Source organism: Colletotrichum higginsianum, chromosome 1, assembly GCF_001672515.1.
Source record: "Colletotrichum higginsianum IMI 349063 chromosome 1, whole genome shotgun sequence".
In the NCBI taxonomy this organism is placed as follows: Eukaryota; Fungi; Ascomycota; class Sordariomycetes; order Glomerellales; family Glomerellaceae; genus Colletotrichum; species Colletotrichum higginsianum.
Genome location: NC_030954.1, coordinates 1,315,569 through 1,339,915, shown reverse-complemented (window position 1 = coordinate 1,339,915; position 24,347 = coordinate 1,315,569). Strand labels below are relative to the sequence as shown.

Genomic DNA, 24,347 nt, shown 5'->3' with positions numbered 1-24,347 from the left:
CTCTTAAGATCACTATACGTCAAGGCGACCTCTGGCGACGTCTATAATGTTTTATTGGAAATTTGGTGCCGCGAGTTGAGGATATCCGCTAAAACTAGTTCCTGTCGCTCAACTTCTCCCGCTTCAAGTGCTCGGCAACTACTTGCGGAAAACTATCGACGATGGTGCCCATCTCTGCATTCCAGCCTAGCCTCTTCATTCTCGACGCGCCGATACGCATGTTGATCCCATACATAATGGCAATGTGCAGGGCCCAGGTGTCCAGCGGGGGCGGCGGGGTGTTGGGGTTGTAGTCGCTCCCAGCGATGCTGGCCCTCGCCGCTTCAGCCACGCTGACCGACTTCATCTTGGTGCTCTCAATGACCCTTTGCTTCTTGAGAATATGCACAAGATGTTTCATGAACGTTCCGAACGAGATGTCCTCGCTGGTGCCAAAATAGTAGGCATCTGGACCCCAGATGGGAAATGGTTCAGACTCGCACACACCGTCAACGGCCTTTCCAATGAGGATCATATACATCCTTGCGAGGTCCAAGACGTGGACCCAGGCGTGGGTGTTTTGTCCCCCGGCGATTTGCCAGCCCGACTTGAAAGCACGGGCGGTGAGCAGAATGGCGGGCATCGTGATCGGTGTCGGGTGCTCAATGGAGGGACTCATGCCGCCAACGAACCCCGGCGAGATGATGGCCACGTTGACATACGGGGCCGCGTCTCGCACGATCTTGTCGGTCACGGCGTGCGTGTGGGCGGCCCCCTTGAACGCACAAATGTCTTGTATGTCGACGATATCGTCCCACCAGCGGGCGTCCTTGGAGCCTGTGGGCTCGTCCCAGACAAGAGATGCGCCCGACGTGTGGATATAGCATGGTTTATCGTTGTTGATAGTCTCGCCTCGCGCTTTCAACCCCGAGAGGATCGCCCTGATTCCCTCGTCGTGCGTGATATCCGGAGCCGTGTTGACGACGATATCGGCTGCCTGGCTACACTTTTCGAGAACCTCGAGGTCTCCCGCGTCGCCGACGACGCATTCAACCTGTGGGTAGACTGTGCCCAGACGCGCGGCCTTGGCCTCATCTCGCACCAAGACTTTTACTTTCGTGTGCGCATACTTTTGGAGAAGCTGGTCAAGCACAGCGCCACCGATGTGTCCTGTGCCGCCGACGCTGTGAATATTGATTGAGTCTGGTTATTTCGAAAACGAGGAATAGTGAAGATTACTCACAAGAAGACATGGGCCATGGTTTTATATCTTGGCCTGCGACGTCGATGCACACGAGACCACGAGATCTAATTTTGAACGAGAGCCACGAACAACCCTTAATAATAACGCGCATTTACTATCAGACTCCACCAGTAGACTATCTGTGGAGTCTCATGCATTGAGAACAGCTCTCGCATCTGTAATGGGTGGTCGCACTTGTTGAGGTCTGCCAAAGCGGGGAAACGACATGACGGACATGGGAAAATTGTACGCCATCTCCACGTCTCCGACATGAGCTTATCGGCATTGATACTCGGTAGATCTTCTCCTTCGGGTGTCCGACGGCGTTTGATAGTGCCTTTCGGTCCGAGGATGCCTTGAATTCGACCCTCGTCGACGCAGAATCCGACAAGCCCGGTGGGATATGAATCATGTCTCCGATAATCACCTTCCTGAGCTTCTTCTAGTGGTTAGATGGACCGGAGTCAAAAGGTTGTAGAGGGCCAGCGAAGTTCGTAGGTAGGTGTCTTCAGATGACGAAATCAAGTCTGAAGACCTTCAGAATTGACAATATCTATGCGTATCCAATGTATGGTCTAAGTGTTAGTCCAAGGGCCTTTGGACACCTGACAAGATGACATTGATGGGGGATATTCTATTTATGATTCCATGTCCGTAATTCTACAGTATTTGAATTTGGGTGTCGCTGTTGTAGCTCTTCCATCATTGCGATGTTAAATCGGTCCGGATGTGCTGTCAGCAGCAGCATTGATGTTGATCTTGACAACATTCAGCAAAAACAACCCTACTGTTTGTGTCCAGTTACCGTTACCGTGATCCAATGTCTGTAACGATCTTTTCATCCCATGATTTAGTAGTGAGGCTGGCTGTTATTTCCCAGAAATAAACCAAGGTCAAATGCTTCCAGCTTGCTCCACAAAAACGCCAAACAGCTACAGAGCAATGTTGGCATCAACTCGACTCCTTCGGCAAAGGTCTCTTGATATATACTAAAATGTGGTGGAAGGGGGGCATATGTGAACTGAATGAATTGGTAAATCTACAGGGCATGTATTGTGCGTAGCAGGCAACTGTAGACATTGAAATATTCATCTACCTTATGAGAGCTGCTTCGCCAAGGAAACAGGGGTTCCATCTGCTTGGGGTGTCAGTTTCAAACAAAATAGTTCAACGCCAAAGGCTGTAGAGCGACCACACAGGGGAACTCATTAAAAGCCGTATAACTACATTCCGGGATCAGGATTAGCTAGAGATAATTGCATTATGATATTGAATCCACCAAACGAATACTGTTTTGGGGAAGATGCTCTACAGGCAGCTAACACGTCGACCTCTGCTAAACGACGTTGCATATTTTTCTTCTTTTTTCCCCGCTTCAGTACTAATGTCGACTAGGCAGGTAGGTAGGTATTTTGAGTGAAGTCTTAGTTTTAGCAGTAGTCATAATAGGTAGCTTGAGTTGAACGATTAGTGTTAAAAAAAAAAAACCCAGGAGGCAAGAACGACCCCTAGGAAATTTTGTACCTTCCTTGCCAACGGAGGGCTGCTCCTTCCTCTAACGTTCATACCTTAATACCTACCTACCTATCTTACCTACCCTACCTAGCTATTTTTAGTCTATATCCTAGGTAATTTACTCACCTAGGTAGTCAGTCTCAATCCTTTTCCACAGAAAACAAAACCTGCCAGGCTCACACACGATCCTTAGACACCAACTATAGCAAAACTGAATCATCTCCTCAACACAAAATTTAGTTTCTCTAAGACGTTCAGACAGACAATATTTTAGTTTCTCAAAGGTAAGAGTTCCTGTACCATGAACCAGACCAACCATTCTTCACTTGTGAAAGATTAACACATTGTCCAACGCAAAGACCTTGTGAGTACTTGTGCGAAGCTTATCTATTCACAATCTTGCTTTCTGACTGCTTTTTATCTGATATGTATAGGAAAAACGTCTTCTATCTGTTCACCGAGAGTGACTGTTGCATCCAACATGGTGGTGACTGCAAGTGCTCTGGCATTGCCATGGCGACCCCAGACCTCTCCTACAGATGACCACTGTCCGCGCTTCACTGCAGCAGAAGCACGTCAATCAGCAGTGGAGAACCCTTTTTACACCAGAGAAACCGTCGAAGCAAGTAGGATGGAAAAAAACTGGTTCCCTTCCAGTGTTTCCTTGCATTGTACATCGTTCTAACAAAGAACAGACTCGAACACTGCCAGCCAAAGCTGGAATATCCTCTCCCAGCATTTCCAAACCCGCGCTGACAAACTCAATGTCGTACAAAAGATATCCCGATAAGAATATTGTCTCTCCTAGCTCTTTATGTGGTAACAAGAGTCGCAAAAGCCGTTTCTCTGCGCTCTTCGGTCGCGGATCCGACGGAGCTGGCGATACCGTTCGGGATACAGCTCAACACCCGACCGCCTCGAAGAAGGAAGACGAACTTATCAAAAGCGACACAATACAATCGCCTGCGCAATACCAAAAGTTACAGAAGCTCTCTGAATCCCATAAGAGTAATAACGATAAAAAAACCGATCAAGGATCGAACCCTGTCAGCGTCACTGCTCACCACGCCAGTGGTGAAAAGATGGCGCTGGAACTCAACGCCGCTTCTGCTGCCAGCACGACTGCTTCTGCTGTTAAGACTACAGAAAACGCCGACTTTGACGAACCTAGCCAGTACTTAATTGTCTCCGAAGGCACAGATAATCGATTGACCGTTGGCCAAACTTCCGACAACGATTATTCTGCCATTGGCGCCTCACACGGAACCGTTCCGAACCTCATGGCCCCAAGGCGTGACATGGAGCCACCGATTCATCGCCACAAGAGAGCATCGAGCTCCTTCAATATCGTGGACAAAACCACTGCAGGCGCCGTTGTTCCCCCGAGTTCGTCTTGTACCCCCTCGCTCAATGACGATCCCGACAGCCGCTTCGGCAAGAAGTGTGTTGGCGCAAACGGCGAGACGCAGGCGGTTATCATTGACCAGTCGTCAAAACCCAATCAAAAGCAATGCGAGGAATTTCAGATCCTCCCATCGACCTCTTACACCGCAAGTAGTTTTCCTAGAAACCTTGTCAAGACCTCCCAGTCAGGCAAGGCCACAGCTGATGACACTCATCTTCTGTCATCGACCGCCTTCAAGTCATCGAAGGCCTTATTCAAAGTTCCCAAGACTCAGTGCAAAGATTCGAGAGTAACTGAGGAGGGCCCTGTTCTTTCTTCGACATCATACACTGAGCCTGGTTCCGTCTTTGAGATGCCCTGTGGTGATAAAGCGTCTTCTGAGGGGAACCAACCCCTGAATTCGACTTCTAACCCCCCTTCTACCCTCTTGCACGACGCGCTCAGAACTCCGGCCTCAGAAAAGACGTTGGCTGAAAAGAAGATTCGCTTCGCTATTGCTTCTTCCAGCAAGTACGAAAACGACGATTCCGAGAATGCAGACTCGGATGGTTCTGACAGGACTGTCAAGCCAAATGTTGCCGGTATGACGGGAGCGCACGAATCCTTCCTGTCGCCTGTCATCTGGAACAAGGGATCTGAACCTAAGATCTGGATCAAAGACGGAAAGACAACGCTCTTCCAGCCGAAAAAAGAGCCAGGTTATTACACCAACCCTCTTTGGTCTCGTCAATACCCCGAGGTGCTCTCGAACAATCAGGGCGTACATCCCCATGTCATCAACTACGCCGAGAGTACCACATCCACTGATGGTAGTCAACACTCCGAAACTCCCGCCGCTAACTCGAACGCCAAATTCAACAGATATGGCAACCTTCACATGAACAACGACACCACCGCAAGTATGAGATTCGGCGCGAGCACTCCGAACACCGGCGCTGCGTTCACGGGGACCCCCGGAGACCAGAATGCTTCGCCGATTCCTCCAAGCCAGACCTTCTTTGGTCGAAACGTTCCGGAGCGGTCCAACTTGCCGACTGGGTCTGCCCTGACTCCCCGATACAGATCCCAGGTTAAGCTTGAAGTTGGCGGTCGTCGCTTCGTTACCAGCTTCGAGATTCTCGAGAAGAGCCCCTGGTTCAGACAGCTGTTTTCCATTGACTTTCGCAACTGGTATTGCGATGGCGTCTTTCACATTGAAAACGATGGCGATCTGTTCGCCCACATTCTTCGGTACTTGCGAACGGATCTCTATCCGCTTCTCTGGGACGCCCGCAATGGCTTCGACTATGCTATGTACTCTATGATCATGCAACAGGCTCACCATTACATGCTCTACGATCTCGAGGCCTGGATTGCGGCTCAGAAGTTCCATGAAGTTGTGGAGACCCAGGTTATACATCGGAAGCTGATGATCCCTCACGATCAGGCGTGGATACACGAGCAGCGCCTGATGGGCAACCACTCTTACATGATCTCTGGCGTTGTCGATGAGGACCCTGGACACAAGGGCAAGGGAGAGAATGTTGAGGGCTTCAAGATTGACATGGGCGGTGCGGCTGCTCTTTTCACCACTGAAAAGATGATTAATGTAGACATGGACAAGCTGCGTCGTGTCTAGGGGCTGGGCCAAGTCATACGTCTTTTACCTTCTTTTTCCCTTCCCGATGTCTGAGTTTCCAGGATTTTGCCCATCATAAGAAGTGGGTATGACGTATTGGGTCGATGAAATCCGTGATCATCTGTCTTCAGGGTTGTTGGTTAGGACAAGGAACGACTATGGCATTGAAATGGTTCGTCAGAAACTCAGAAACCCAGTCCTCATGCTTCAAGGACCAATCATGAAGAGGGGTTGAGGGGCACCGGGGCTACACACCAGGGCTTTCGAAGTGGTGTTAGTTCAAGGACTTGGGCCACAAGGTTGGTTCCGCTGTTGTTCTTTAGGGACTCTACGCGCTCGGCTTCCCAGCACCCGTCAATGCCCTTGAGAACAACGTCAGCTCCAGCCCAATGACGGTACTCTCTATCTAGTCAAGTAGCCATTATTGGAAGCAATTGCCAGCTGTGCTGGAGTGTGCCAATGACAGATGATGCAAGCTACAACGACGCCGAAACACCGTGCAAGAAGACGACGCAACTTGGCCTTGTAGTTCTTCTGCTTAGTGGCCGTTGAACCGCAGACGAATTTCTTCTCATCTCCTGGACAGCTCAATGTTCCGAGTCTTCGAAGTCAGCATGAAGAGTGGCTGTGGATCGTGTCACAAGCCGGAATCACCTCCCGCAACATCACCAGGCGATGCCGGTACAGCAGCTCTGGGGTTCCATGCGGAAGCAGCAGACCAACCCACGCCGTCTCTCCGTATCCGCATCCGCATCCGCATCCGCAAACAGACCCGGACCTTATATGCTCAGGCCCCGGCGAGACCACACAACCCCCCTCATTGGCAATGTCCGCAGTCCGGCGTTGGGGCACGTCATCTTTCGCCTCTGAACCGACATTGATATGCCTCCGGATCCTCCTTTGTACCGTTATTTCAATCAATGCCTTTTACACTTGCATGATTCCAGTGAAGTCGGATTAAAGTTCCTGAATCCGAGGCGCTAGACCACCAAGGGCACCCTCTCCTCCCCCCCTACCCCTGGCGAAACATGAATTAGACGGCGGCGGCGCAGCTTTCCTTCTTTGTTTGCTTGCCCTCTCTTCTTGGCTCTTTGGGATGCGGGGAAGTTCGCTCCCTAGGCTTACTGATGGAAAATCCGTGAAAATAGAAAAGAAAGTAAGGGGAAAGAGAAAAGACAAGGGGGGGGGGGGGATTGGTCGCTGCGGAGGAAGCCCGTCGCCCTCCCGCCGCGTCTTCGGGTCCGTGGGAAGAAACCGACCGGGAGTCCCGGTTTGACACATCAAGTGTATCACATGCTTACCCCCCCGAAAGTGGCACTCTAGGCCATAGGGACGAGCCGAGCTGTTTGTGTCTTCACTTTTGAGTTTCTTTGTTTGGATAAGTACTCGATCAGGAGGCCGCAGCTTTCTTTGTCGTCACCAACCTCCCAAGAAGGCTGTCACTCACATCTTTGCGTCTTACAGCACTCGCCAGTTTGAAACAGAACACAAGACACAAGACACAAGACAGAGCAACACGTAATAGACTGCGACAACTGCAACTCGATACACGCTTGGATTTCTGACCAAGATCAATCCCCATCCCACCAAAAACATGCTGAACACGACAGTGACCCTCACCCACGCCACCCCTTTGCCGGCAGGCATGTCGCGCGAGGACGCCATCGCCCTCATCCATGACGCCGAGCACCACATCAAGTGTGACCCCAACATGAAAGACTACACGAAGCGCACGCTCGAGATCCCGCCCACAGTGCCCCAGGACATCGAGCCCGTCGCCGGAACGCAATGCTACACCGTCACTGACAGCGTGCCCACCCTCCTGCCAAAGGGCATCTGGGACCGCGACGCCGTCAGCGACTACGAGTTCACCTTCACTAAGGACGGCAGCTTCGTCCGCACGAGCTGCCCGCTTGGCGTCATGCTGGAGACGCGCTGGCGCGTCAAGGACGCCATCGGCGGTGGGTTGGAGCTGGAGGAGGTTGTCGAGATCAAGTGCTCAAGGTTTTTGGCGAACGTTGTCAAGGGGCAGTGCGAGGCGAACTGGAAAGACTTCCACAAGAAGATCTTGGAGGGCAAAACGCAAAGAGATTAAGTGGAAGGTTTTCAAGGGAATGGTGGATGAAAGTATCAGGGTAAACCAATCAAGATTGGAGGCGTATCTGGCAATAAATAGAGTCTCCAATTTGGACACAGCCGTGGCCGAGACGATGCAAGTTTTAGGATGCAGCAACGTGTAGGTGGCTCCTCACATGAGGCTGCTTCGCCCGCCGATTTCCATGCTCCCTTGGCCATCCTTCATCTCACCACTCCGACCCACGACGAACTCGCGGTAGATCCTCTGCAGTCTCGCCCGTTCCTGGGTGCTAATGCTGGACCTGGTGCTTTCGAGGGCCTTCATCAAGTGCTCTAGCTTGACGACGACCTCCTTATCGTTGGCCAGCTTGGCGTCCCCTTCTGGACGCTGAGAATGCTTCACCCTCTTTCGAGCAAGCCGAATGCTCTCCAGCTTAGCGAAGATGGCTGCGTTCTCGGCCAGCTCTGCTTGTCGGCTGAGGGGTTTGGTGGATGGCGCGGTGTCTTGGCCATAGCGGAATTGCACAAAGCTGGGAACGGAGCCTTGCGACGGGGAGGATTTCCCGTTGACCTTGCCGTTCGTCGTCGGGGTGGGGTCAGCATCGCCCAGGACATCGTGGATCGCCTCCAGCTGTGAATTGGACACGAGAGCTTGGAGATCCGCGCCGGAAAATCCCTCTGTCTTGCGAGCAATGTCGGCCCACGCGCCGTCCGACTCGGTCAGCTCTTCGCTAAGCTTGACCTTGCTAGAGAGTGATTTCAGAATGTCGACGCGATCCTCCAGCATAGGCATGTCGCAGAGCAGAGACTTATCCAAGCGTCCAGGACGAAGCAGAGCAGGGTCGATTAAGTCCGGACGGGACGTCGCCGCGAGCACGTATACTCCCGAAAGGCCTTCGGCACCGTCCATTTGCGTGAGAAGCTGATTCACGACTCTGTCCGTAACGCCCGTAGAGTCGTGTCCACGCTTGGGAGCGATTGAGTCAAACTCGTCGAAGAACAGAACGCAGGGCTTTGCAGCCGACGCACGCTCAAAGAGATCACGGACGCTCTTTTCCGACGCGCCAATGTACTTATTGAGGATTTCAGGTCCCTTGACACTGATGAAGTTGAGGCCGCATTCTCCAGCAACAGCACTTGCCAGCAACGTCTTGCCACAACCGGGGTAGCCGTATAACAGCAAGCCGGAACGCAGTCGAAGCGGACATTGCTCGAAAATAGGTGCGTACTTGGTTGGGTATTGCAGAGTCTCCAAGAGAACCTTGCGAGTTTCTTGCAAGCCACCGATGGAGCTAAAGGTGGTGGTCGAGTGTTGCAGGGAAACGTTTCTCAGAGAGGCTGGCGTGAAGCCTTTGAGGGCGTTGTCGAAGTCTACGCGACTCAAATGCACCGCGCCTCCTTCGCTTTCGGATGGAGAATCATTCACTGACCTGATGATGGCCTCGTTTCTCGCCCTCGCGACCAGAAGGCTGATATCGCCTGGCATGTAGCCATCCGTGAGACCAGCAATATCTAGGAAGTCCAAGTCGGCGTCCAGCATGAATCCACCAATGGCACCATTCCGGTTCTCTCGGCTGCCTTGACTTCCGGCGTCCATCCAGGCGCTGTCTTCGCCTGCAGTGCTTCCGTCGGCTGTGGTGGGACGACTGCCATTCTGAGGTGCGCGCAGCAAGTCTTCAGCGGTGATGGAATCTTGCTTGACAATACTCTCCATAACCTTGCGCCTCGCGTCCTTGTTTGGCGCCTTCAAGTCCACGATCTCGCGGACTACATGCCCGCCAATGATGACATTGTTTAGAGAATCTTTGCCTTCTGCAGTTGCCAACACAACAACGCCTGTCTCTACGTTGCAGTATTGGCGGATGGTTGATCCGACAATTTCACTGATTTGGTGACTTCTTCCGTTGTCATTGCCAACTTGCAGTTCCGTTTCCACAGGGCACAGCTTGTCCAAATCGTCCAAGACCACGAGTGCCTTGCCCCCCAATCTGGCACCCCAACTTGCTGACATGAATACTTGATTCAGGGTATCCTTTATAGTTGCGATTCTTGTCTCGTCGTTTACCAGCTTCCGGCATGGGAAGTAAGTAGTGTGGAAGAGAAGGTCTTTGCCAAGCTCATGGGCTAAGGACCGTGCAACAGCAGTTTTACCGGACCCCAGCGCACCGGTGAGGAGAGTAGAGGAAAGGTGCGAAAGATGACTTCGAAGGTCCTGCAACAGCTTGTCAATGCCAACAAGCTGGCCCTCGTAGGATGGCTGAAGTTCGGCGATGCCGTCGTCGTTCATCCACGATGGCCGCGGAACCGGGTCTCGGATGTCGATGGGGATCTTTTCACTCAGCCCCAGTACCCATCGGGTTGACGACCTCAACGGGTCGCTGTTGATAGCTGGCGGTTCGAATTTGATGATACCTCCCTCCCAGCCCTGAGGAGCCTCCAAGCCTTCGAAAAGGCCGATTACAGAGCCATCTGTCAGAGGCCCGCTGAGGAGAGAGGAAGAGCCCTTACGGTCGCCGTACAGGTGCTTGAATTGCTTGGATGCTTCTTCCTTCCCAGCCTTGGATTCGCCGCCAAACTTCAAACCCTCTGAGGACTTTTTCGAGGCGGCAAATGGCTGGATGATCAACTTTTGCACCGCATCTAACGGCCATTGCTGGGGCGCTGGTTCGATCTTCACAATCCCACCCACAGATCCCGCGAATCCTAGTGTCGAAGACAGTGCTGGTGAGAGGGCGATCGTCTTGCCATCAGGAGGATCGTCCCAAGCGCGTAGGTTCGCAACGACCTTTGTTGTTACCTTGGACGTGCTCGCAGACTGTTCGGCGTCTTGCTGGGGTTTCTGCGTGGAGCTCGCTTGTCGTGTAGGTCGCAAAATATTGACTGACACATAGTTGACGCCCCTGAAATCCTTGGTGTACAGTATATCGCGGTCCACCCAAACACTAAAATCCTGGGTCGTCAGGTCCTCGTCAAACCAATCTGCGCAAGCCGAGCGGTCGACTCCACGCAGGCACAAAGCAGGCTTGCGCTCTTCCCGCGCACTTCGCCGCCGCACTGTACTAGCACCGCTGCGTTTGGACTTGGACGTGCTTGCCACACTACGATTTTCCCCCAAGGAATGCGACGTCTTGGCGCGGACCTTCGGGGCAACAATGATCTCGGCGTCGGGGGAAATCTTGACAAAAGCAACATCGGCGGCCGGTGTAGGGCCTAGGGAAATGACCTTGACGTTTGCTGTCGATGTCGGCGAAAGGTGCAAGGTCAAGGCGTGAGGAGGGACCAGCGAGCCGGAGCCCGAGGTGAAGGCGGGATTCGGCAATGCTCGTACTTGATGCACGAGATTGATCTCAAGGAAATTCGCGTGTAGTTCGATCATCTCCCAGTCTTCTGGCGTAAGAGGCTCGATGTTGATAGTATGCGCGACAGGTGGGTCGACGTGTATTGAGGCTGTAACTCTCTGTCCGTCTGTGAGACCCAACGTGTTGGCTAGCGTCGCATCAATCTCGACTTGGGCAACTTCTTGATCACGCGAGGAAGTGCCTCCTCTCCCGCCGTTGATACCATCGCGTCCGACTATTGGTGCAGCCTTGCGCTTGCTCGGCATGCCTGTCCATCCGACGAAAATAGACCGTTGTTGGGATGCGCCGGAGGCGCTCGCGGACGGGCGGTAGCTTAGTTCGACGACCACATTTTGGATAGGCTAGAGAATGAGATGTCAGGATCGCGCGCACAAAGAGTGGAGGAGGACCAATGTCTTACGGTGTTGACGTTGACAAGCAGTGACACCAAGGATGCGGGGAGGTTGACAAAGCAGTTCTTGAGATGAGCCAGGGAGATTTCGGCCGGAGTCGACTGCGCATTGCGCCTGGAAGCCATGACTGCAATTGAACTGTCAGCAGTCCATAAGAACAGGTGAAAGGATGCAAAATGTTGCGGTCTATGTAGAGAGAAACATGCGGGACAACGACTGTTGCAAAAGTCGCTGCAGAGGGGGACCGGAGCTCGAGCTGTTGGAGCTGTACGCGGAGAGGAGAGTTCAGCCGAAAGTGACCCTGGCATGTGCCGACGCCGAGGCACTCCCGGCATGGAAAGTGGCATCCACCCCCATTGGATCCGAACACGGGGAAGCAGGATAAGTACGTACCTCATCTGGAGGACGGCTCGTTGACCTGTGTGCACCACAGCCAGTGTGGCTGAATAGCCAAATAAATGCCTTGCTGTGGCTTGAAAAATAATCAATTAACCGTTGTGGCTCGAGTGCGCGTTCACTCGACGCGACTCTGTCGCGTCGGCCGTGTCGCCCGGCCAATTTCTCAACCCCTGGTCGCATCGATTTCACATTCGATTCTTCCCAACCCCCCACCCGGCGCCAAACAATCTTCAATTCGATAGCTGCACAACCGTACGAATACCCATGACGACTCCTCGCTGTCGTCACAAAACAAACCACACCCAATACAAGACTGCATTGCCATCCGACCCTTGAGATTGTCACTAAGGACTGGGAAATTCTTACCGCCGTGACCTCACAGAGTCTACCAAGATGGCGCTTCGTCAGTTCAAGGCGCCTGTAGCCTATGAAGCGCAGCAAAGTACGTTTGCACTCCTGCCAACCTTGCACCTCTATGCGCCATCATCGCGACGGAGTGCTAACATACCACAGCGGCCCTGGAATCCTTTCTCCAAGACTTCAAGGCGTCGCCAGAGCAAACAATTTCGCATGCGCTTGGAAACATCACGATAGACGAAGATGACTTCAGCGACGACGAGCTGATGGAGGATAACGAGACACGCGAGATCCGTCGGCAGTCAAGGACTGCAACGGGGCCAAAATATAAGGTCATGATGCAGCAGCTAGCAGACCGTAAAATTGACGAGGTCACAGTTGATTTGGACGATTTGGCAAGCGTGAGTTGCTCTACCACGTACCCTTCCTCTTTACCAACCAGGTCTGACGTTCTTCTAAAGTTTGAAGCATCGCTTGGCGACGAGCTTCAGCTGGTGCAGTCTATCGAGATGAACACCAAGCACTATGTCGAACTTATGTCAAGAGCAGTTGACAAGCTCATGCCCAAACCCAGCGTTGACACCAAGTATGATTCACGCAAGGCTCCTTCCTCCAGCTCCTCCCTAACATTTCGGCAGCTTCAAGGATGATGTATTGGATGTTCTCATGGAACGCAGAACTAGGAGGAATGAGGCTCTGCAGAGAGCCGCTACCGAGCCTGTCGACGGCCAGCTCCCTGATCCGACGGTGGCTGACGACAAGTTTCCCGCCGAGCTCACTCGTAGGTATACCCTCGCCTTCAAGCCGCGGTCCGAGACACCCACCCACCCTGCCAAGGCACTTGCTGTGCGAGAGGTCAAGGGCGAGAACCTAGGCCACCTGATCACTATCCGCGCTATTGCCACGCGAGTCTCCGATGTCAAACCTATCGTCCAGGTCAGCGCATACACTTGCGACCGATGTGGTTGCGAAATCTTCCAGCCGGTCAATGACAAGTCATATGGGCCCCTGACCATGTGCCCCTCCGAGGACTGCAAGAAGAACCAGGCCAAGGGCCAGCTTCACCCCTCCTCAAGGGCCTCCAAGTTCCTGCCCTTCCAGGAGGTCAAGGTCCAAGAACTTGCTGAGCAGGTCCCTATCGGCCAGATTCCACGGACTCTGACCGTTCTGTGCTACGGCACTTCCGTCCGCAAAGTCAACCCTGGTGATGTCGTCGACATCTCAGGCATCTTTCTTCCCACACCCTACACTGGCTTCAAGGCGATGAAGGCCGGTCTCCTAACCGACACCTACTTGGAGGCCCACTACATTGTTCAGCACAAGAAGGCGTACTCTGAGATGATCGTCGACCCGGCTCTGGTGCGCCGCATTGATCAGTACAGACAGTCCGGCCAGGTGTACGAGCTCCTCGCCAAATCTATCGCCCCTGAGATTTTCGGTCACCTTGACGTCAAGAAAGCCCTACTCCTTCTGCTTATCGGCGGTGTGACAAAGGAGGTGAAGGATGGCATGAAGATTCGTGGAGACATCAACATCTGTCTCATGGGTGATCCCGGTGTGGCCAAGTCTCAACTGCTAAAGTATATCTCTAAGGTCGCCCCTCGTGGTGTCTACACCTCCGGCCGCGGTTCAAGTGGTGTCGGTCTTACTGCCGCCGTTATGCGCGATCCCGTCACCGACGAAATGGTCCTAGAGGGCGGTGCCCTTGTCCTTGCCGACAATGGTATCTGCTGCATCGACGAGTTCGACAAAATGGACGATAATGACCGTACCGCCATCCACGAGGTTATGGAGCAACAGACCATCTCCATCTCCAAGGCGGGTATCTCCACAACCCTCAATGCTCGCACATCCATCCTCGCCGCCGCCAACCCTATCTACGGTCGGTATAACCCCCGTATTTCCCCCGTCGAGAACATCAACCTTCCCGCCGCTCTACTATCCCGTTTCGACGTCCTCTTCCTCCTTCTCGACACTCCGTCCCGCGAGTCCGACGCACAGCTCGCCAAGCACGTTGCTTACGTCCACATGCATCAACGCCACCCGGATATTGGCACCGACTCCGTCGTCTTCTCCCCGCACGAGGTCCGCTCTTACGTTGCTCAGGCCCGCACCTATCGCCCTGTCGTCCCCGCCGCTGTCTCCGAGTACATCTCCAAGACATATGTCCGCATGCGTGGCCAGCAGAAGCGCGCCGAAAAGAAGGGTGAGCAGTTTAGCCACACTACACCGCGTACCCTTCTCGGTGTCGTCCGTCTTGCCCAAGCACTCGCCCGCCTGCGCTTCAGCAACGAGGTCACCCACGACGACGTAGACGAAGCCCTGCGCCTTATCGAGGCCTCCAAGGAGAGTCTCGCTGCAGAGCAAAGTGCCAACGGCCGCAGGCGCCTCAACGCCAGCAGCAGGATTTACAACCTCGTCAAGACCCTCGCCGACAGCGGCGCCTGCCGTGCCGACGACGCCGACGACGACGACGAGGAGCTTGGTGTCGAGCTCAGCCTGCGTAAGGTCAAGGAACGTGTCATCGCCAAGGGATTCACCGAGGACCAGTGGCTCTCTGCTCTGGAGGAGTACAACGAGCTCGATGTAAGTTTTTGCCACCCCTTTCATTACCCCCACCTCAAAAGAACCGCACGCTAACTATCCACCAAATAGGTTTGGCAAACTGCCGGAAACGGCACGAGGTTGGTGTTCATCACCTCCAACGGCGCAGAGAGGGATGAGTAGTCAGCCCGTTGCATTGGTTAGAGGCGGTCCTGTCGGGGTGGTTGCGCAGTGTACTGGCACAGAACTTGTTTTAACAATGCATTTGCTTCTGCAAAATAAAATGACAATGAAGCTTTGGGCATTTTGGCGTTTGGTTAAAGATAAGGAGAGACGTGGGACGCAAGGGTAGTCAACGGGTTTGGCTCAGTCGTACTAAACAGAATAATGAATAACCCGGGCCATCATCGACTCAAAGTACTGGTCCCCCTCCACTGACAATAGTCTCGCGAAAGACGTGATCCGGCGGTGGCAACAGCTTGAGATTCCCATAACTTTAGATGTGGTTGTATAATACAAAACTGTACCCCTTCTACAGTGGCATCTTGGTAAACTAGTACATGTATACATGGCGTCCTCGCGTTGTTCTTGACAACTGGACTGGCCTTACTTTCTTTCTTCCTCAGTACTGTAGCATACGCGAGTTGAGCAAGCTCGCCCGCTCCAGCTCGCCGAGAACACCACCACCAGAGATTGTCCACTTCTCCGCGACGGTGGTCTCATCGATGCGCGCGCGCATGAGGCCGCTGGCGGCCCAGTACTCCATCACGGCGCGTGCCTCCTCGCGATTGATACCGCTCACGTTGAAGGTCTCAACGCCGCGGACGGCCTCGTAGACGCGGTCGTCGTAACCCTTGTTGTAGGGGTCCGGAGTGGGGACGTGCAGGTCGGCGGCGGCGGCGGCAGACTGGGCCAGGGCGAGCTCCATGGACGGGGAGCGGGGCGCATTGCTGCGGCTCGTGGCAGCGATGACGGCACCGCCGTTGGCGAGCGGAGTCTTGCCAGAAAGGGCGTCGACAAACAGCCGGACGAGTGTGAGGTCGTGCGAGTGCACGAGGTTGAAGGACGGGTCGCGATAGGCCGAAATCTTCATGATGTGGGAGAGGCCATCGAGTCCGAGAAAGACGGGCGGACCGTCGGGGGCCGTGGTAAGCTCGTGCCAAAGGGCCTGGAAGGCGGGCCAGGCGAACTCAGGCTCCTTTGCGGCCGTAGCAATGTCGAGCAAGGTGCCGTCCTTGGGGACGTGGAGAAGCTCGGGGTACTCCTTGGAGATCTTGTGCTGCTTCAAGATGGGGCCATTGGCCTTGACGATCTGCTGGAGGAGACTGAAGCAGTAGGTCGGCTGGTAGAACTGAAGGGGCTTGGTGTTAGGGACCGGACTGTAGTCCGTGTTGGAGTTGGTGAGATCTTGGGCTGTAAAGTGTCAGTGAGAGGGCGTCTCTGAGTGAGCCAATTAGACTGGGTGTTCCCAGGAAAACTTGCCTTCGGGAATGTTAATGACGACCCAATTGTTCAACAATGCGTGGGACAAGCCCTGCAGCAGCAACATGCTCTTTCCCACAACCTTGTCACCCGTCAACACCATCCTCAGCGTCTGCCTCTCCTTAACGGCGCCGTCCAGCCTCTTTGCGAGCTTCACCGTCTCCCCCCGAACGAGCATGTGCGGCCTGCGGAATAGACCCCAGTTCTGGGTCGTCTTGAACGCTTCGAGCGTCCGGAGCTGGTCGACCAGCTGATCCGGCAAGGCGACCACAGAGCCCTTGTTCTCCGCCACGGCCAGCGTCTCTCTGCCGACATCCTGGAGGCCCTCGACGGCCAGAGCATTGTTGTTGCTCAGCGTGATGCGTTTGCGAAAGGCCTTTCTCTCTCCGGGAGCCGGCTTCTTGACCCTGGCAGTGTCCCGCTTCTTGCGCGCGTTCTGGTTGATCTTGCCGCGACGAATGTGCTTTCCGATATACGTCACCCGACGGGCGGCGGCGGAGTCTGCAGACGAGGTCGAGAACGGCGCGATTCCGGTAGCCGAGGAGTACGACGTGATGATAGGCACGATTCGCTGCGAGAGGACCCGAGGCGCTGCTGCTGCGATCGTCGTGGGCCTGGTGAGGCACCGCGCACAGTTGGCGGCGGAAGCCATTGTGGGTGCGATTACGGAAGGGGGCAGAAGGGCGAGCTCGAATAGGGTGCTTTTTGATCGGTTTTCAAAGATGCTCGTGTTACGATCAAGCTATTCGGATTAGAGGGGCCTTACGTTCTGTCCGAGGCAGCTCGTCGAGTCACCCTTGGGTAGCTGGGTCGTCGTCGTGTGATGTTCTGTCCCGGCAGCTCAACCCCCAAAAAGTTCGATGCTGGTAAATTCTCGGGACGTTAATCACACGCCCCCTGGCTCATGCTCCGGCCAATTGTAATGCTGATTGGCTGCGCTGACTGTCGGCGTTGCGGTGGTAGTTGATCCGTTTTGTTATCGCTATCAGAGAGAGTTCGCCAGCCAAAATTTCCAAGCAGAGAAAAAGTTCTGGGATATCCCACTTGAGACTGCAGAGTCTCACTTACCTCTACAGCCAGAAAGAATACCACCACAACACGCCCAACCCATCTGCGCAACCAGCCAAACCAAGACGATATCGTAATACTTCACAGCTGGCGACACGAGTTTCAGCAATGGCGCTCCCTATTTCGCGCCCCAAGCTGCCCGTCGCAGTCAACAAGCCGACGCCGTACACCTTCGATCTTGGCCTCCTCATGGCTAACGACCCCAACCCCGTCGAGCTCGACAAGTCGGCGATCGAGGATTCCCTCGCCGCTACGGCCCGTGATGGCGCACAGGCACTCATCAACCAATTGCTCACGACCTGCCCGCTCCAGAGCACCACCGACGGCGTCTTGCTGTCGCTGCCTGCCCCCTCGACGGCGCTCCCGCGTGAGAAGCCAGTGCCGAAGCCCAAGGAGCCCACCAAGTGGGAGCGCTTTGCCGCCAAGCGCGGCATCAAGCCCAAGACCCGTGAGCAGCGCCGCAACCTCGTCTACGACGAGGACACCAAGGAGTGGCGCGCCAAGTGGGGTTACAAGGGCATGAACAAGAAGGGCGAGGACGACTGGCTGGTTGAGGTTGACCCCAAGGAGGAGATGAACCGCAAGGAGGGTACCACGGTTCAGGGTGACAAGCGCAGGGAAAGAAAGGAGAGGATCAAGCGCAACGAGAGGAAAATGAGGAAGAACCAACGCGAGTCGGGGAAGCGGTAGACAAAAGCTTGGGAAGGAGGACGAGGTTTTGTTTGTAATGCTTCGGGTTCGGCTCATGGTTACGGCGTTTCACGGTGGTGAGTCATTTCCAGTCTCTATGGCATGGGCGTTGGGTTCTCAAAAGGAAAGAAATCGCCTCGCGGGCCACAGTTCCTGGCTGCAACAAAAAACCGATGTTTGGGCGGGCAACAGTCTCCGTATTGTGAACTTTTTCTTCCTCCATTTTTCGCAAGGGAGAGGGAGCCCGACGTGGTCGTTGCCGCGCGCTCATCCCCTTCGTTCTACATACAAAAGCTCTCCTGTATTGTACAGAGATTCCACGAAACCCCTGCAGTCATGTGTTCGTGACCTGAGTAAGACCTATCCCTCCACCCACGCCGCTTGCCTTTACCAGCATATAGTGAATGCTCCTGGCTCGTCCTGTCCTGCCATGCTACAAAAGACCAAACATCGCTATATTCGCAGCACTTCACAAAAGGAGAAAGAAAAATTAGGTACCCAAACCTAGAAGCCACAACGAGCGTTGACCGCTCCCTAGTAGTTCTGGTCGCCAGGTATCTGTCTGTTGATGCAAAGTCAACCAAGGCAGTTTCCTGGAAAACAGCAAAATCGACGGCTTTTGTGATACGATTCGATGCCCTGGGGGTATACCAAATAGCATGATGCTGTGTCGCAAACGAAGCGAAACCCAGTGTGTAATTTCCGGGTCTGCGTGAGAGATGGGCCCGTGGTAGTCGCCCGTGTGGTCCGTGTTTTTTCACGGCCCCGAGTCCGGGAAAGGGATTGGGAAAGAACGAAAGTCGTCAATGGCGTGATGTCGTCGTCAGTGATGATGTTGATGATGCTGAAGCGTTCCATATACACACGAGTTCCGCCTGGGTATTCGATGGATGAAAGAAACTGGAGAGCTCTCGGAGCTAGCATCTAGAAACCGAGTGGTGAAAGGGGTTTGATGGGTGACAAGGGCCGCAAGTCGTTGGAGCCCCTGGGTGCGTCCCGGCTGCTGTCAATGGTGAGTGTCGTAGACATTGTCGAGTTGGATGCGACGCTACCGTTTGACTCGGAAAGTTGGAGGGGCTTTTTTTTAGGCCGTCGGTCCTTGGCTTGCTGCTCGGTGCTGGCACTCGACTGCTTGCTGCTTTCGGAAGACGACCCCGCCCTCTCCTCCACTGTCGTAGTGGGAGCTGGCTCTTCCTGCGCCGGCTCCTCTGTAGTCTCGCGAGAGGGCTTGCGAGGCTCCGACAGACCTTTCGGGGGCGGTTGGTCGAACAGCTGGTACTCCTGCTCAATGAACTTTGCCTCGTTCTTGCACCCTTTCCAGCAGTCGCGCCAGTCGCAGACCAAGAACCTGAAACAGAATGCGTCAATCTTCATGCATGGCTGAAAGCAAATGCATAGGTTTCGGAAGTCCATCTTGTTCTTGTCGGAGTGCGCCAGAAGCAGGCTGAGATGGCAGGTGATGGCAAAGAGAAGATAGTAGTTGAACGGCGACAGGTTAGACAACTCTTCAATCAGGAGCGGAGGCACGGTTTCGTAGCCGACGCATTCCCTCGCGACGCGCTCCTGGGCTGCTTTAGGGAATAGCTCGTCAGGCAATTCTCGTAGCCACGCCTTAAGCATGGACCCAATGATGTTAATGTCGTAAAGGTCTGGCTGTTCAAACAGATTGACGTCGTACTCTTACCAGGTCATTAGTAAACCAAACGTTGCGAAAGAATGGACACGAGTGCACCAACCTTCGTCAAACCTTCTCTGCCATTTCTTGATTTGCGGCCCGCTTCCCGGCACACGATAAAGCCCTTCGACATCGCAGCCTTTGTAATTCAAGTAGTCGATCGCGCGCCATGGGAATGCTGGCATCCAGAACTCGGTCTTGTCTCTCGAATCCTCCAAGCGTTTCGAAATCCGTGTGCGACGCGTCTGTTCAACAAGAGGCAAGTTGATCGTCTTCAGTACGTAGTGCTCATCGTCGATGACTGGCTCCCTTTCCGTCGTGCTCCCACTGCGACCGCTCTTGCCAAACAACCGGTTGCTGAGCATGTCCCTTCCGCTCTTCAATCCACCAAAAAAGCCACCGTTCTGCGACGAGGAATTTGACCGGGGATGGTGATGATCTTTTTCCTTCTGGTTTTCCTTGTTGCCCATGTCTCGAGACGACGCGCGGTCTTCCGAGCGGTTCCGCCCAGTCGAGTTAACCATCTCTTTGTGAGACCTGTCGGATCCGGTGGCGGGTGTAGCGAGCGAGTGATTGCGGCCTGCCAAATAATGCGATGGTTCGGGGTCGTTGATTGCGACAGGCACGGGGCTTGGTTGCTTGTCTCTGGAACCTGAGCCGTCCTTGTCGCGAAGCGACTTGTTGCGGCTCAAGAGACCGAAAGGTTTGGACTTGCTCTTCTTCGTAGAGAATGGCTGGGCGGGAGAAGGGTCGTAGTCGGCAACGGAGGCTATTGACAAGTCGGACTTGGACGGCAGAACGGGTGCGGCCTTTTGGACGGCGTGCTCGGCGTAGGATGGTTCTGCTGGTCAAATGGGATACGGGTCAGCGGCTGGAGAAATGGTCTCACGATAGGCGAAACGGGGGATGGATCAGGTAGTGGGCCCCGGCTGCACAGGCAGTGGACACTGCGGTCTCAAGAAGGAAAGTTATTCTCGTACCTGAAGGTTGGGTGGGTTGGTCACTGCCCATGGGAGCATTGTCGGGGCCCCTCGGCATACTTTGGCCCCTCGAGTCAGTATTTGGGATGGGAGCTTGTTGCTGGTTCTGACGCTGAGGGTGTGAAGGCGAGTGTGAAGGAGAGGATGCGAGAGATTGGGACGACCTGGAGGCCTTTGAGAAATTGAAGAAGAAGCCGCCGCCTTTGGAGGAGGAAGACGAGGTGGCGGTAGTCTTGCTGGGGGCGTCGTCGGGGCGGTGCGTCCGGGGGCTGATGGGGTTCTGGTGGTGATGCTGGCGAGGGGGCGTGTCTTCGGAAGCGCGATGGAGGGCAGAGGAGATGGGTTGATACTGCTGAAAGCCGTCGTCTTCAAAGTTTCGATGCTCGTCGGTCAACTGAAGGGACTGCTTGCCACTGGCGCTGGGCCTTTTCGGAGTGAACCTAAAGGGAGAGCGCGGGGATCTGGGAGAAGATTGCGATTTGGAGCTGGCGCTTGGAGGAACGGCATAGGCGAGAGTTTCAGCAGAGCGCGGGACGACGTCTTCAGGCTGGTCGGCGACAGGCTGGGATTCCGACAGCGTCAGCGGCTGTGGTGCAGGCTTGCGACCCATGGCAAGGAAATTAATGTGCCTCTTTTCGGGTAGCTGAGTAAAATAGGAGTTTTGGAGGGGGGCCGGTCAAGGATGAGTACCTGAGCAGAGCCAGAGAGAGAGGGTAGAGAGGCAGAGCCAGACGTAGAGCCAGAGGAAGCTCCTCAACAAGGTCAGGTTAACCCAGCTTAGGTATCTGTACCGTATGAATCAAATAGGATGATGGAAGCAAGCCCTCGGGGAGAGGGGGGCAAAGGTACGGTACAGGTAGTACCCTCTCTCTCTCTCTCTCTCTCTGTATATCCGTATTTCTGCGTGTCTGTGTGTCTGTGCAGCAAAGATGATGCACGCTGGCGGCTGGCTAGCTAGATGTGCAGTACCTGGCTGGAAGCAGAGGAAGCAACGCGGAGAGGGATACAGGGGCAGTGACGGGACCCGGAGCAGGATCAGGATGGGATCAGATGTTGCGATAAGATGAGCAAGGAGTCCCAGAAACAGTCCCTGTCCTGATTTGTTGTCTGCCGCAGGATAGCCAACTGTTTCGGTGCGCGCACTGGAACAGACGGATCACGCATCTGTCAGGGATACTGAGGGGAGGGCAGATTGGAGTATCTGCAACGGTTGACAGAGGCTTAAAAGGTAGCCCAACCTGTTGTACTGAAGCGTTGGAAGTCGGTGAGCAGGTAAATGAGGAGGAGGATGAGGAGGCTCGAGGTAGGCTGAAGCGACTATGTGCAAATGGGTGAGTTGGACTTGATGGCCAAAGATGCCGTCTTTGACTTGACTTGCTCCAAGTCAATTCAGATTGCGTTCTGCGCACAAACAGCCAGTGGTTGCAGACAAGACTGTGAAGGATGGGTTCAATTGTTTTAGCAAAAAGGAAAAGCGAAGGGGAGGAGGCAATGGACAGAATGCAAGAGACACAGAGGTACTGGTGGTGCTGGTGCCAATGTCGAGGGGCTAGGGAGCCAGTGCAACTAACAGTGCTCAGGTATGACCCCTGTGTCCGGTTGTGTCTGTACCTAAAGCCAAAGGCCAAGAAAAGTAATATGCAAGGTACAGGTACAAGGGGAAGCGCTTGCGTCTCCAAGCAAGGAGAGAGAGAGAGAGTAACTCTTGTGTGTGTTGTCGTGTTGTGGGAGGGGGTGAGAGTGGAGAGGAAGCCAGAAAATTAGGCAATGCTGGAAGGAGGGAGGGTGAGAAACTGTCACTGGCAGGCGTTGTGGTTGCCCGGTGTGGATCTGACCCTGAATGTGACATGGCGGAGGCAGGAGGCAGACGGCATCGACACCAGGAGAAAGGAGCAAGGGTGCAGAAGGCGGCGGCAAAACAGGGAGGACCGGCTCCAGCTTGTGGGAATTCGGGCAAGCACTGGGTGGGAAGGTTAGGTAGGATTGCCGGGCAGTCATGTATAGCTGTGGGGGTACATCCAGGCCTAGGTAGGTAGGTGCGATGTAGGTAGTGGCCACGGGCTGTGCCCAATGGGCTGTTCGCTGTTCTCGTCCCAAACTGTTCATCAAACTCCATCAAAATAGGTGCCTAAGGGAGGGCACTGGGGAGAAACATCACTACAATTGCGTCCAGGCAAAGAATTCCAACAGCGCATCTATTCATTGCAACCGGCATTGTCGCTGAGCTTGATCTTGCTTTGATTGCTACTACCCAACCCTTCCGCCTTCCTCAGCTCATTGCTGGCAGTTGGGCTCCATTGCGCCTTTATGGTTGGAGACAGCTGCATTCTTCCAACACGCCTCCTTGCTTGGTCCTCCATCCCTGGCCTGCTCCTGCGATTGCCTCAACCGGCGGTCTGGCGGACGCGTCCCAGAAGCTCTTGCTGCTTGCGGCCCAACTAGCTGCTCAACTCCACCTGGCTGGCCTCGACTGGGAAGATCAACGTTAACGGCTCGCTTGTCCGTCCGCCAGACTTCAGTCAGTCGCCCGCGCACAGATCAGGAACCGGCTGCTTGCTAGTATCGACCGGGCTGCGCACGTCTGTTTGACATTTGGCGTTGCTCGAGCTATTGAGAAGCCATGTTCGCGAGAAGTGATCCCGACTGAGAAAGACATGTGGAACTATATGAAGCACGACCACGCTGAAATACAACCTTGTCGATTCAGCAATGACAGCCAGACCATTCGCTCCATTATTGACACCCGGCCTCACGCTCAGTCACTGGACAACTCTATTGATCTGTGCCCAGTAACACGGGAACAGAAACGTCAACACTCTCCCTCACTTCCACCCGTCTGTGTTCGCAAGGGGGCATACTCGGACTCGGCCCGCGACACGCTCTGGGCCATTTGGGCAACACAGCTTTGATTGTGGGGAGCGCACCCCCGGCTGGGTCATCCTTGATGAGTCTATGGTGGATGATGAGATGGCAAGGCCGTTGGCCGTCTGCTCTCCTCCGAATGTTGCCGACCTAGCAAGTAATACTTGCCCGGAGACCAAAGATCTGAAACGCAATCGTTTCTGTCGTTAACCACGCACTGTACTCGTCAGGAACACTACAAAGCATTGCTCTCTAGGGGGTGCTCTCTGGCCACAACGTGACTTTGAACGCTGCAACACCTCCCTGTTCCCTATTTCACAGCCACCTGGCCCCCTGGGTTCAGATGCCCACAAACCAGTACAGCGGATGCAGAACTAACATCAAACTACAGCGTAGCAGTCAAGGCCTGTTCCTGCACAGAACAGCCATCCAAATATATATGGGCCCTGCTCAGGCATCGCGGCATCTCCGTTCCCAATCAACGTCGCAGTAGACTGAGAAGAGTGTGTGATCTCGTTAGGTGAGGGGTCGAAGGGGCGGTTGAAAGAAGAGGCAGCGTGGGTAGAAAGCCGGTATACCGAACGAGATCAGTAGCAGATGCAGACAACAGAGAAACAGACATCTGACATTATGTGGCAAGTCACTCTGTGCAGTTCTTCCGTACATCCAGACCCTTCCAGAGAATTTGGAAGCCGGTGTCGGT

General features: G+C 54.3%; 8 protein-coding genes across 8 annotated transcripts; 4 read left to right on the top strand and 4 right to left on the bottom strand.

The window, feature by feature from the left end:
• Window positions 1-94: 94 nt before the first annotated feature.
• On the bottom strand, window positions 95-1,239 carry CH63R_00418 (Nucleoside-diphosphate-sugar epimerase; the record flags this gene model as incomplete). The annotated part of the gene is made up of 2 exons (XM_018295393.1): window positions 95-1,163; window positions 1,223-1,239. 2 exons carry the CDS (start codon window positions 1,237-1,239, stop codon window positions 95-97), a joined length of 1,086 nt encoding a protein of 361 aa, XP_018163755.1.
• A 2,580-nt stretch (window positions 1,240-3,819) lies between these two features.
• CH63R_00417 (uncharacterized protein) lies at window positions 3,820-5,760 on the top strand (the record flags this gene model as incomplete). The annotated part of the gene is made up of 1 exon (XM_018295392.1): window positions 3,820-5,760. The coding sequence occupies one exon, from the start codon at window positions 3,820-3,822 to the stop codon at window positions 5,758-5,760; it is 1,941 nt and encodes a 646-aa protein (XP_018163754.1).
• Window positions 5,761-7,354: 1,594 nt separating this feature from the next.
• CH63R_00416 (uncharacterized protein) lies at window positions 7,355-7,855 on the top strand (the record flags this gene model as incomplete). The annotated part of the gene is made up of 1 exon (XM_018295391.1): window positions 7,355-7,855. One exon carries the CDS (start codon window positions 7,355-7,357, stop codon window positions 7,853-7,855), a length of 501 nt encoding a protein of 166 aa, XP_018163753.1.
• A 153-nt stretch (window positions 7,856-8,008) lies between these two features.
• Window positions 8,009-11,712, bottom strand: CH63R_00415 (ATPase; the record flags this gene model as incomplete). Its single annotated transcript, XM_018295390.1, has 2 exons — window positions 8,009-11,536; window positions 11,596-11,712. 2 exons carry the CDS (start codon window positions 11,710-11,712, stop codon window positions 8,009-8,011), a joined length of 3,645 nt encoding a protein of 1,214 aa, XP_018163752.1.
• A 667-nt stretch (window positions 11,713-12,379) lies between these two features.
• On the top strand, window positions 12,380-15,070 carry CH63R_00414 (DNA replication licensing factor MCM7; the record flags this gene model as incomplete). The annotated part of the gene is made up of 4 exons (XM_018295389.1): window positions 12,380-12,428; window positions 12,500-12,929; window positions 12,982-14,929; window positions 14,999-15,070. The coding sequence occupies 4 exons, from the start codon at window positions 12,380-12,382 to the stop codon at window positions 15,068-15,070; spliced, it is 2,499 nt and encodes an 832-aa protein (XP_018163751.1).
• Window positions 15,071-15,509: 439 nt separating this feature from the next.
• Window positions 15,510-17,021, bottom strand: CH63R_00413 (Mitochondrial ribosomal protein; the record flags this gene model as incomplete). The annotated part of the gene is made up of 2 exons (XM_018295388.1): window positions 15,510-16,300; window positions 16,460-17,021. 2 exons carry the CDS (start codon window positions 17,019-17,021, stop codon window positions 15,510-15,512), a joined length of 1,353 nt encoding a protein of 450 aa, XP_018163750.1.
• Window positions 17,022-17,545: 524 nt separating this feature from the next.
• CH63R_00412 (Ribosome biogenesis regulatory protein) lies at window positions 17,546-18,127 on the top strand (the record flags this gene model as incomplete). Its single annotated transcript, XM_018295387.1, has 1 exon — window positions 17,546-18,127. One exon carries the CDS (start codon window positions 17,546-17,548, stop codon window positions 18,125-18,127), a length of 582 nt encoding a protein of 193 aa, XP_018163749.1.
• A 924-nt stretch (window positions 18,128-19,051) lies between these two features.
• CH63R_00411 (RhoGAP domain-containing protein) lies at window positions 19,052-21,392 on the bottom strand (the record flags this gene model as incomplete). The annotated part of the gene is made up of 3 exons (XM_018295386.1): window positions 19,052-19,806; window positions 19,864-20,646; window positions 20,783-21,392. 3 exons carry the CDS (start codon window positions 21,390-21,392, stop codon window positions 19,052-19,054), a joined length of 2,148 nt encoding a protein of 715 aa, XP_018163748.1.
• Window positions 21,393-24,347: the final 2,955 nt, after the last annotated feature.